This window comes from Pholcus phalangioides, unplaced genomic scaffold, assembly GCF_987345545.1.
Source record: "Pholcus phalangioides strain wild (caught in Gottingen) unplaced genomic scaffold, Ppha-v1.0 ptg000017l_1, whole genome shotgun sequence".
In the NCBI taxonomy this organism is placed as follows: Eukaryota; Metazoa; Arthropoda; class Arachnida; order Araneae; family Pholcidae; genus Pholcus; species Pholcus phalangioides.
In genome coordinates, this window is record NW_028301610.1 from 41917828 (window position 1) to 41931457 (window position 13630).

A 13630-nucleotide genomic window follows, 5' to 3' on the forward strand; every position below is an offset into this window, starting at 1 on the left:
TTTGTACCCACCGTGTCGTTTCGTACCTTTTCATTTGATCACCCCTTATATTTATCTTGGCGTGTATTCGTCTACACTCGCTCTGTTTGGACTGAAATTTCATATATTTCTATTATTATTAATTTTTTTTCTTTTATTACTTGCTTTTTGTACGCTTAATATGTATGTTACCTATTATTATTTGTCTGTATATTATGATCTTGTTCATTCTGTGTGTTTATCATTAATTAATTTTTTCCCCTTGCCTTATATTAATTGTTCTGACACGCCAAGCATAAAACAAATTGATACTTCCTGTATTTATTTATGTCTAGTATCATTAAAAAAATAATAATTGCAAAAGAATTATATACATTTATAATGACCTTAATGACTTCAATCGTCTTGGAGGATGGGTGGTCATTATAACAAGCATCGAAGGTACTATTTGTAAATTTATTTTCTACCAGATTACATAAAACTATTTTTGCCATTTTTGCCCTGGTTTTTACCAATTTTTTCCACTGTCCTGGCAAAAATAGGCAAAATGCCCAACCCCGACTTGAACCAATGTTTTCCCAAATGGCACAAATGGAAAAAAACTGGGAAAATTTTCTATTTGGCTATAAACTATTGACAAAAAATATTTAAAATTATAAAAAAATATGAAATTATACTGGCCCTAAAAATATATATTATTTAAAAAATATATTTTTTTAAGATAGAAAATTTTTATTTTAAAATTTGAAAAATGGCTGGGGACAGCCAGGAGAAAGACATTTTCTTAAGAATAACAGAATTTGTTCAAGAAAATTTAAAAAATCTATTGATGAAAAAAATTAAAAACAAAGTGGCAACTTTTTAGAAACTAGAATATAAATAGAAAGTGATAAAAAAATTCTGTATCAAACATATTTAATGTAAACTGCTGGGGAAATAATTGAGGCCAATTTTACATGAGAATCACTCATATACTGACATTGTATAAGACAATCCCCCAGGACCACCAAAAACAGCAAAAAATTTAATTTCACTTAAAAAAGCAAACCCCCCAAAAATTAGACTCACTTTAGAAAAAGAACGTATATTTCTACATTATAAAAGTTATGATAGAAAAATGAGTAAAATCTTCAAAATACTTTTTCTCCAATTTTGGAATCACACATCATATAAAGTTGTGACAACTTTTTAGTGGCCATTTGGAACCTGGGATTTTTAGAGCTCTTGTTTAGACTGAATAAATTCTTATCAAATAAATATTAATGTGAAATCTACAATAAACATCTGATATAACAAGATTCTTACTATTATGAGTGATTTGCAATGTGACGTCAATGAGCTAATGTTAAAACAATCATGGCATGATGATGATAATTTCAATTCATTTATATGCATATACAGTAGATCAGTTGGCTCCGCCAATGACGCTGGGGTATTGATGCCCTGTATCTATGCCCACGGAAGTAGGTTATGGTGATCATTTAACCCCACTATTCGTTGTAAAGTATAGCTTATAATAGACTTTCACTGTAGTTACTTTCACTATATCAACTTGATACTAACCTTCATGAGAAGATGCAACATGTGTATCATCTTGAAAGCATTCTTCATATGCTCTATGGATGTCAGCTTCAAATTTCCTGATCATCTGAACTGGCTTGCTTTCACCAGGTAGGCTATGCTTTTTAATAGCTAATTCATAGACCATTATCTCTGCAGCTTCTTGTTTCAATAAAGGCATCTTGGTCAGTAAGTCAACTTTTTCTATGATTTGATCAACAAGCTTAAGGTTTTTTATAACACCACATGTCAGACCATAAATCTTCCTTAAACACTGAAAGAGAATTTTTTTTAATCAATGATTATTAAAGGGATAAAATAAAGAACAACAACTATATGTATTAGTGTTTAATTGTGATATACAGGGTTTGCACAAATGAATGACAACATTTTAAATATATATATTTTCAAAACTATCACACATGAAAATAAAGAAAAACATTCAAAGTTTTTGTTTCCAACATCACTCAATAGATGGCAGAATTGCTTATAAAATGCAGTGACTGAAATTGACTAAACCGTTTTTTGCTTTTCTTCAGTTACAAAGTTTTCTAAATGCACACTGCACAGAAGTAACGAAAACAACACTTGCATATTCTAATACAAAAAATTTTTTCTCTCATTGTCACCACTTTTAATTTCAGACACTGCATTCTATCAGACACTGCCATCTATTGAGCGATGTTAAAAAAAATTTGTTTTTCTTTATATTTATGTATTACACATTAGAATTATGTGCAATAGTTTTAAAAATATAAATTTTCAAAATCGTGCCAATAAATTGTGTAAGCTCTGTATTTAAATACGAGCTGTAACCTACGGTTTTGCTCACACTTATGAACCCTTTAGGTGTTGAATTTTGAAAAATTCCTTCTTAATGAGTCTCTATATTATTAAATAAAGCAACCGACAAAATTCCATATTTATGGATTCAGTGGTTTCGGCTTAGCGATTATTTATCCATACAAATATGCCCCAAAACAGAATATTATCAATATCTGTGACATACATCGCAGAACAATTAGTGCTACTGAAGAATAATCTAGACGTATTTTTTAAGAAAAAGGGGGGCGATCCCCCTCTCCCCCCCCCCCACACAGCCATACAAATATCATTTATCTGCTTATGGTCAGGATGGCATATCGCAGGGCTCCCACTTGTCCTAATTTTTGGTAAAATGGCCTATTTTTCTACCAAATCTTGTCAACAAAATTTGTAATTTTTTCAATGAAAATGGATATAGAAATATTGCCAAAAAATACAAATGTTCTAGATTGTAATTAATGATACTGCCAAAGTAAAAATTGTATCATTTTTTCAGGTCATTTGGGGGGTGTATGCGGGTTATGCGGTTTGGGGTCATTGTAGTATTATGTCAGCATCGACAGAGGGAAGGGGTTTCGGGTCTGTTTACTTTTGATGACAAGGGGGAGGGGAGTTTAAATGATGCTTGCGTTATGAACCAACCTTTATAAAAATATTAAATATTGCTAATGACATCTTACTCTGTGTGCCAAAAACGGGAAAACCTTTCACTAGTTTGTGGATACCTGAACTAACATTCTCCCTATTGATAAGTCCTCTACAGAGCCATTTTAGTGATCTCTACATATTCTGCAGGATCTGGAAATGTGTTGCAGGCTGCTTAAGTGCTCTGGAACTGTGCAGTGCGTCACTCAAGTGATCCATAATTATGTTGCGGATCACTTAAGTAGTCTGGGAATGTGCAGTGGGTAACTTAAGTGATGTAGAACTGCACTGGGGCTGCCTAAGTGCTCTAAAACTATGCCACATGTCAGGGATCAATAATGGGCTCTATATATAATGGATCTCCCTAAATGTGCCATGGACTGCTTAAGTGATCTGAAACTGTGTCACAGGTCACTTAAGTGATCTGTGAATGTGCCATAGGCCTGCTTGAGTGATCTAAAAATGTGCAACGAGCGGCTTAAATGTTCTGAAATTGTGTGTCACGGGTCACTTAAGCAATCTGTAAATGTACTGCTTAGTTCATTTTTACAAAATTAAGTTTGAGGTGGCGTGCCATAATTTGGCCCACAGGCCATAGGTTTAGCATATATGGCTTAGATGATGGCTGACACAATCAATTTCTTAAAAAGAAAATTAGAGTTCTTAGCCTTCAAATAGTATTTAAATTAACATAAATTGATTATAACAACATATAAAGGTATTTTTTTCCAAATTTCAATTTTAAAATATATATATTTTTTGCATCAAAAAAATACATTTTTGCTTGGAGAAGGACATGACTGGGGGGGCTCATGTGCCTCCCCCCTGCATAAGCCTTTGATCCCAATATTATGCACTAGGAAGTTATGGGCAGAGATGACAACATTTTGCTGACCGGGGGGGGGGGGGGGGGCAAAATGGCTAAAAGTCTGTTGGCATAATACTTAAAAGGCCCATTTATTAATTTTCCTTTTGCTTAGTTTGAGGGTTCAAAAACTCATTTTATGTTAATGTTTTGAGTAATCATTAAAAACTACTGTACAGAAAAAATAATTTTGTATTTACTACTTCATGGTCTTGGGCAGTGCGTATGGGTGAAACAATGGTTTGCATAGCAAAACAGTTAGATACACAGGCCTATTCTAGGTTTTGTGACTCTGATGCTCCCGATTGCATTTGATTGACTTCTGTATTTGTCGGACATACAGAGGCATAAACAAAGTTTACAAAGCTCTGCAAAGAGCTAGTAAGATGAAAGAGTTATCTGTGGTTGTAGTACACTGTTTTAGAAAAAAATTGTTTTTGTTACCAAGTCATTTCTGTCATTTTCCTTTGGCTGAGGTCAATCTTATAGGATACTGAAATAGTGCTATGAAGAAAAAAAAATTATTATGTTGCCTTAGGGGAGTACCTTGTCTCCATCTTAATTTTTTGAGCGAGAGCTTTGCATATATTGATATATCATATCGTGATGTAGAGCTGACAATGTAAAATTTTCAATATTGCCCAGTCCTAGTGAACAAATTTTTTTAAAAATAAATATTCAAAAATTTGTTTGAGTTGTGTAGAACAGTCTCATTATCAGGGTTCTACAGAAATGTATAACTATCAAGGGTTTCGCAAGAATGTTATGTTAGAAACCACTGATATAAAGAATAGATATAGGCAGGGCCGCATTTGGGGGGAGCAGGCAGATATGGTGCCACGGGCGCTAACTAGACCAGAGGGGGCACAAATTTCACCCTTCAACATTACAAAGGGATACCAAAATGTGTGGTTACCCAGGCATCTACTTGCAGCTCTTGATATAGGTATACAGAAATGGGCAGTCATTCCCAAGCCGAAACAGCACCACACTAGCAATACTTCTAGTATGGGTGTTGGCTGAAAGACACATACGTCAGAAGATAAACAAGGAATCCAAACAAGTGCTGGGTGATTCGACTAAAGAAAGTCAATTGGGAAAAATGTGGATAAGAAGTGAAAAGATCCTTAACAAAAATACGAGAGAGAAGCAACCTAATTTTTTTCAGTAACTAGCTTCACTATAGCAGTGTTTCTTAACCGCCAAGCCGCTTCCAGGTTATGAGTGATTCATCATTTCATTTTTTTCTATTTATTTTCCATTAGCTGTGTTCATGACTGAACTGTCCACTGAAAAAAAAAAGAAAAGAATTCTACCGGTCTGTCTGCTTCCAAAAGTTGAGAACCACTGCTCTAGGGATAGGCGACACTTTTTGGAAGTGAAAGAAAGGAAGTTTGTTGAGATGAATTAAGGCTAAGAACATAGTGGAAGCAGCGAGCAAAGCGACACGAGAATATAGCTGCGAGCAAGGAACATAGTACACATAGTGGGGCCGTTTGACGTAGCAGAATGTATCAAATAGAAACTCGCAATCACCTTGCTTTTCATAAAAATTTCATAATTGTAAAAATCATTGCTCAGACAAAAGTTTAGAAATAATACTGTTGTATGAATATCACTATTTTTAAATATAAACTACGTAAATGTTCCTCATATTTTGGTCGCTTTCTTCCCTACATCTTTTCCTGTGGCGCTTGAGTGCGATCACTTCTCGAAAGATCAATATTTTCCACTAAATTTATGAATAAAAAATTGAGAAAAATATCAAGTTTATCAAAGCCCCCCTGTACCATTTAAATTAAATTGTTATTATTAGCGTTAAATTTGTATTATTAGCATAGGCGGAAGGCATGGGCGGAGATACGGGGGACGTTGCCCCCCCCCCAGAGTCAAACGTGGAGTCGACTGATCTAATGTATATATGTATAGATGAATTGACATCATCATCATCGTGCCCCCCCCAGACTTCCAAGTCAATCTCCGCCTATGGCGGAAGGGTAGAAGTGGGAAAATCCCCACCCCTTAATAGCTTTATTTGTAGAAATACTTGTTGGTTTCATTGTTTCATTTTTTTTTACACAAGAAACGTAATTATTGACACCCATAAATTCAACATAAAAAACATTTGGTACGCTTCCAGTATGGTAATATTGACGGTACACAGAAAATAAACAAACATAAAACTTGGCAATTTTTCCACAGAAACATACATGATTTTTAATTTGGGCTACTCAAATACATTTACCCACAAATGGTGCATGATAAATTAGCTTACATCTCATAATATAAATATTATAAACTCAAAATATAAATAATTTTCGGTTTGGTTAAGCACGTGCACACAAAAAAAGTTTGACGGTAAGTATATTTAAATTATATTCTGTACTTGCTGTTTTCAATTTATCGTCTACACCATTTTGAAGTACGTCAAGAACTTTAACATCAACGATTCTGGTGACATTTTTTACCTCACTACTGCTTTTTAACAGCGAAAACAAGCCCTTTGACAGCTATCTTGAAGCTACACACAAGCAAGCAGAACGGCGAAATATCTTGAATGAGCCGCTGTTATTGTTTGTCGCGGAGCTCCCGCTCTGCTAGGGTGCGTGCCACTATATTCAGGCACATTGGAATCAGTATGTTTGATATCGCTGCTCGGATCTCTTCTGCCATCGTTGCTTTGCTCTCCGTTTCACTATGTGTTCAGCCTAAGAATTGAGCTAAGCAAAGAGTTGAATGGCATTTCAATACTGTAAAAGTATGGAAATTCATCTGCACTAAATTATCCAATCGCACTTTCCCTTCAAAATTATTATTTATATTTCAATGTGTGAAAATTTACGAGAGTGAAAACTATGTCATAATAAAATCTGTCATAAAAAAATGCTGCCTCTGTAATCATGCAGCACGAGCCTGCTCGCGCACACGCTCTCTGTCACTCCTCTCCTCACTAACATGTTCATACACTTTCTTGGTTACTCACTGAGCTGATCCCTCACTATCTCGGCAGAGAGGATTTATAGTTTTACCGATTGCGACCTATATGATTTGGCTGCCCTTCTTCCACTTTTCTAAGTTTCTTGACCACTCATTCCTCAAATTTGCTGCCCCGCCGAAATTTCCACCCTGTGCTATAGCCAGCTAGGCCCCCCACCCCCGTAAATACGCTTCTGATGAAGTTTTGTCGTGATTACACAATTTTCTTTCATCTAGACAAAATGAAGTCTTTGAAGAATGGAATGTAACTTAAAAAAACAACAATTATAACAAGTAAAATGAAAGAAACCAAACAATTGATTACCCCGCCCGGCAGCTTTTTACTATATAAAACTGATTTGATGCTCTTGCCTCCATCTCTAACTTCTTTGATAATTACAGCGGCTTCTTTAAACAATCTAGGAAAACGCTGAAAATTTTTCAAATGGACCTTTTTTTGTTTGGAAAATTCATTGGACTTATCACTTGACGAGGCCATTGCTCAACGCAGTGTCATTTAGCACGTGCTACTTTGTGTTTGTTTTATTTTTATGTTTATTCCATTGATTGATGTTTCACAAATGATCTTCAAAAGGCAAATAATGCTAACGAGGGAGATGTTAAGATTTTTCTCCACATCATCTCACATCAGTAATTATTACGATATTTTTTAAACAAGATTTTTATTAGAATCACGAATAATATTATCATTCGGGTATTGTTAGTACTTTTGCGATAACGAACCGTATTTGGAATTTCAAATTCCCGTATACCAGCGTATTTTTTGAAAACATATGGTCAGCTGATCTCAAAAAGATTTTATTTAAATTTTTAACCGGTGTTGGCAACACTGGTTTGAATTCAACGGCGCATAAGCCAAGGTTTCTAGAATATATCATCGTTGCAACAGCATTCATGTCAAAGCTGCATTAAGAGTTAACTTACAAGCGGCTTTGATTCATGTCGTTATCGTGGTAATATTTGGAAACGAATGCGCATCGTATTCGAATGATCGATTTCGATTGTTTTTAAATAGTGCTTTTAACGAGTCGTTATTTAAAAACTTTTCATTTATAGTTATTTTACCTGTTTTTAAGTGTTCAGTCAAGATGTTGCAGGACAAAGTGTTCATCAAGTGAACTTTGAATTCGGACACTAGGCCTAACACAGGTCTCATCATGTAAACTCTGTGGGCAGTGACTTTTTTAAATTAATGATTCGATAAAAAAAAATTGTGTATTATTCTGTCATGATCATTCAATGTTTTTTTTTGTATTACCATGATCAATTGAAACAGACTAGCTACAGTCGATGCTCGTTATAACGACCCATGTTATAGTGACCATTCCATTACAATGATCAGTGGAAAAGTCCGAAATATTTTCATATAAGCAGAGTCAGGGCCGTTACTAGGGGGGTCTGGTGCCCCAGGCGCTGTACTAGAGGGGGCGCGAATTTCACTCTAATCTTTTCAACATTATGAGGGGGCGCCAAAATGTATGCTTGCCCCTGCTGACAAAGCATCTAGTTGCGGCCCTGAGCAGAGTTGCCAACTGCTAGGGATTGTCTGTAGTTTCTACTGATGGCCGCAATGAACTACAGAGCTAGGGGAGACGTTGTCACTACTAAGGAAATCGGTTTAAAAAAATTGGGTCTGAGTTTCTTGTTTTACTTATTTTTCTTAGAAAATTGCATTGATCTTTACCGTAACGATGAATTTGCATACGCATGTGACAGTTTGAGAGAAGACGAGCTCGGAGTCAATTTGTTTTGTCTTAGTGTAGAATGCAATCTGTAAAGCCCCGTCTAAACCCGCTGCTCTACTAACACCTATAGTGGGAAGCCTCCTCACGAAGCTCTAACTTCATTAAAGTCGTCTGTTTCACCTGTAGCCATTGGATATAATAGGCCAATGCATGTAAAATCTTTACCTTTTCCACAGTACATCCAATGACTATAGATGAAAAGGGCCACATCAGTGATGTCAAAGCTTCACGCGGAGGCTTTCGGTTATAGGTATTGGCTCTACTCGATACCCAAACTCACAAAAACCTGTTTTCTGTCAAAACTGTCTCACACTGTGGGCTAAAACAAATTTTTGAATGGTTCAGCACGCCAGATCCGGACTTGGCTTCATTTGCATAGTGCATGGTCAAGCTCGCTGAACCTGTCAGAAAAATTTTTCTGTCGTAGGAGCTCCGATACAAAGAAAATGGAGATGAGGGGGTCTAGGGTTGCTAGACGTTCGTATATACAGCCCACAAAGGTGTATTCAGGTTGGATTGCATTGAATATTCATCAATTATTAAGGGGCTCTGGGATCTCAAAATGTTGCTTCAAGAGGCTCATGTGGCCTGAGCTTTCAAGGTTCCAGTGATGTATCTAATAAACTTTGAGTTGAAATTAAAAAAAAAATTTGAGTGATTATGTTAAATCCCCTACTGACGAGCTTTAAGCCAATGTCGGTATAAGGATCTATTCTATGTGTTTTCCTTCCACTATAACGTCCTTTTTCCGTGGAATGATTGGGTTTGTTGTAAAGAGCGTCAACTGTATTAGGGATGGGACCAATAGGGTGCATTAGTATGACGTCATAACTGGCAGCGCTGATTTCAAACATGGACTGTGTGAGATTATACAGGAAAATGCCATAGGACATAGGTTAGTCAGTTTAAATTATTAAAAAATATATATATATATGATCAAATAAGACTTGTGAGCTGTTGAAATGAAAACTTGTGAACATGCTATGTTAAAAATATAGTAATAGTTTGTCTGTAATTAGCTATGAAAGCTTTTTATTTCATTAGTTATGTTTACTCACATTTATCCTAGTAGTCATGCATTCCATTCCTGCATTGAATTCAACAAACTGTTTTCAGGTCTTTTTTTCCCTTCGTATATAAAAAATGGTGATGTATTTTTGCCTGATTGTGTGTAAACGCCAGTGCCGTCTTAATGCACGGCTTGGGGGTCTCACAAAAATGAGATCTAGTTAAAATTTTTGAGAGTAAGCATGTAAATTTGTCTGGTGGGCCTCAGAAAAATCATTTGGCCCTGGTGAACTACAGTGACAGAGATGATTGCAGTTTATACAGATTTCCAAATGATGCAACTGCGAAGCAGCAGTGGGTTAAAAATATTAGGTTGGTTCGAGTCTTTGGAACAGCTTTGATATTAGTCATCACTTTCCTTTGCGACTCTTTTTTAAGTCAACTCTTGATAATTTTTCAAGACTTAATAAGTCGCCAACGCCGATATACTGTGCTGGGTTGTCGTATCTGTTCTGTATGTTTCTTATCCAGATGGTGCTAATTCCTTTCTGAGAGCCACCTCTTTGCTCTTTTCTTCTTTCAAGTGAAGTCATCCCGGTAAATTCCAAATATACGGTATACAGCGATTTGGCTTTAGCACTAGGGTTACCCAAAAATAATTAAAAACGTGGAAATTTAAAAAAAAAAAAATTATACATATTAACCCCAAAATGATGGAAAAGGCGCATTGGCTCATCTTTGTCTATAACGCTTTTCGGCTCTTCAAACTGTAGCCGGTGCCAATACATTAAATCTACGTGATCAGCCATAGCGCGGAAAAGAAACAGAAAACAGCAATATGAAAAATGAAAATCAATTTGAAATTTATATTCAAGATTCCAGCCTAGGGGCTCTGCTCCAGGATGGCTATTGTTGGAGATCATAACTTTAGATCAGAGGTTCCCAAACTTTGTTCCATCGCCCACTCCTTCAGAATATTGTTTTAATCATTGCTTAACTCACGCCAACCCATAGGAGCCTGTTATACCATAGCTTCTACCACCCCTGGACCGTTCTATCGCCCACTTTGGGTAAACACTGCTATTGGTAGATTCGCTTATCAATAACTTCTTTGACAAAAGACAGTGTTTTTTTTATAATCATAAATCTCTTGCAGATAAGTTTCGTCATTCATGGAAAGAAGCTCACTTTACTACACAGCTGTAATACTTACTGTTTGGGGAGGGGAGGGCGGCAGTTAATATGGGATGGTTTCATTGTAAAGGTAAAAGTGATAATAAGTCCTTTAAATAACCTTGTGAATAATCAAAACTATTCTACAAGTTCCCATTACTTTTTCTTATAAGTGGAAATCTGATTCTTATAACCGATGGTTTACTTATATTAAAAACACGTTTGGATTTTTTGTTTTGCCGATTTGATTCTTATAAGCGGTGGCTACTGTATTGATAGAAGCGTACTCTTCCAGTTGTTGGTGCATAATTTATGTGCATCAATCTAGACTACAGAACAGTGGATATGGATTCTCATTCATACTGGTGTCCCCCAAAGTAGAATGTGCCAAAATCTGCAACGTACGTCGCAGAACAATTAGCGCTACTGCAGAACAATTTGGAAGAATTTTTAGAAAAAGTGGAAAAAAAATACTATTACATGTATGGGATTTTTACCACAGTAAATTTCTAGTCGGCTGAGGGCTCGTCGCAGAACAGTGCTAAACATTCTGCTTTGAGGCTGGTGTCAAATTTGAGATTTTGGTAGAACTGATAGAAATCAGAATTATTGAGAATTTTGGAATTTTGTTTAAACTAACAACAGTTTATGAAAGAAATAATTTTCATAATTGATGAAAATTTAAAATTAATTTGAAGAATTTCTCAGAATTATCGGAATGCATTTCAGATTTAATAAAATTAAATTACCTAAAAGAGTTAATTAGTGAAAGGAAGTTATTTAAAAAGAAATAAAAATTCAAATTTTATATGAAATATATTCAGTGCAAATAAATGTTCAATAATTTAGAGAACAACGTTTTGCAACTGAGAATACCATAGTTTGACTTTGTGGAAATTTCAATTCAGCCCGCTATGTCTGAAAAGTTGAAGACCCGTTGCTTAGGTCAATCACATGTGAATGGATAACATGCAAGAAATAAAAAGCTTTGGTAATTAGAAACAAACTATTACTGCTATTATTATGCCCCATTTTAACCTGTCTTAGGGGCCTGTCAAAGATCACAGCCCAGCAAGAGAGGAGAGAAAGTTATAAATTTAAATTAAAAAATGATAAACATTGACAATATTTTTGAAAATTTATCCTCTAGTTCAGTGGTTCCCAACCAGGGGTACGCGAAAAGAAAATGGTAACAGCGGCCACCCAGCTCAAAAAGTATTAGGCCTAAAGAATTTTAAAAAGTAGGAAGAGGTTTTTACTAATATTGTCAGTTGTAATGTTGACCTATTCATATCACATATTTTACTCTTCATATTACATATTCGCAAAAGTTTTGAGTTTGCATTTCAAGACCTAACAAGTCTTATTTGATCATATTTTTCTTAGAAAAATAATTTAAACAGACTCGCGCCTATGTCCTATGCCATTTTTCTTTATAATCTCATGGAGCTCATGTTTGTTTGGAATCAGTCGTGACATCGCCACAAATGCTCCCTATAGTGATTTGGCCGAATACCTATTTTCTTAAGATTTATCCAATTATAAAATAAAATTGGTGTTTTTAATTCAAAATAAACTTATTGGTAATTTCATGATATTGAATTTTAATTATGCAATTTATTATTTACATAAATATATTTAAAAAACTCGTAATTGAAAGATTTTTATTGCCATGATACTGACAATCAAATTTAACCACTATTTGGTAGTAATGCATCATAAAATTTATGACTTATTTTTCCTCTTTAGATGTTCTTTGCCTCTTTTAGTAGCTCAGTGTGCATTTTGTCTAGGTACATTCTTCAATTAGTGAATTTGTGTAATTCATGCTCACTTCCACCTTATTGCCGAGATTCTATTTTCAGTTTCAGATTTTCCTTCCCTAGAAATTCAACCTTTCTCTGTACCTCTTTCATGGAATGAGATATACACCATACAATAAAATATCAGTAAATTTCTAATTTATGGGAAAATTCCGATTGATATAATTTTTGTAAATTAGTTATGCTTAGATTTATACAGGTATTCAGCCAAAGCAACCTAAGCATTATTCGGCCAAACCGAATATTTGGTAAAAAAGCAGAATATTCGTCCCATCTCTAGTATAGCTAGTCCTCCTACCACGAGATGAGATTTGGCTACGGCACCTCATGTCACGTCAAACGATTCTATTTTATTCTAGAAGGACATGCCAATCGTGAAAGCTCAGTCACTGATGAATTTTTCTCGATGTGCAATCGTTTTACCAAAAAAAATTGAATAAAATCATCTGATGTGACATGACGCAGCGAAAATTCATCTCGTGGTCAGAGGACTATAGCTATGCCTCAACCCTGGAACAGATTTAGGGAGTTGTTTTGTAACATGACGAAATTGTTCACTTTTCATGATGTCCACAGCAACTTTCACTGGTGGTTTTTTTCTTTGTCATTTCTCAAATGTATGTCTCCCAAAAAATTACTTATGTTATTACTACATATTATATGTGATTATAAAATGTCTTTTGGGATATCGAAAATGTTCAGTTCCCAAAAAAGGGACCATGCAGAGTATTCAATAATAGTTTTTCTGGGATACCGAAAACAGTTTCAGAAAATGACTACACAATGAAGGTGTTCTGGGACATTGAGAATATAGAGTATACAATAATACAGTCGAATCCCGTTATAACGAACTCCAAGAGACCAATGAAATTTCGTTATAAAGGAATTCCAGATTTTACCATTGTTCCTATGCAAGCTTATTTGCAGGATTAGAAAAGTGTTCGTTAAAATGACATTTTTGCTATAACGGGATTCGAATGTAGTTCTTTGTGATACCGAAAACAGTTTCA

General features: G+C 35.2%; 1 protein-coding gene across 1 annotated transcript in view; it reads right to left on the reverse strand.

Moving 5' to 3' along the window:
- Positions 1-7404, reverse strand: part of LOC149073473 (28S rRNA (cytosine-C(5))-methyltransferase-like) — a 28292-nt gene extending 20888 nt beyond the window's left edge. The window contains exons 1-2 of the mRNA XM_089246690.1: positions 7176-7404; positions 1543-1813 (exon numbers count right to left, since the gene is read on the reverse strand). Coding sequence (XP_089102816.1) covers positions 1543-1813; positions 7176-7349 — 445 coding nt within the window. The 5' untranslated portion in view covers positions 7350-7404. The remainder of the gene's footprint in view (positions 1-1542; positions 1814-7175) is intronic.
- Between the last annotated feature and the right edge of the window lie 6226 nt (positions 7405-13630).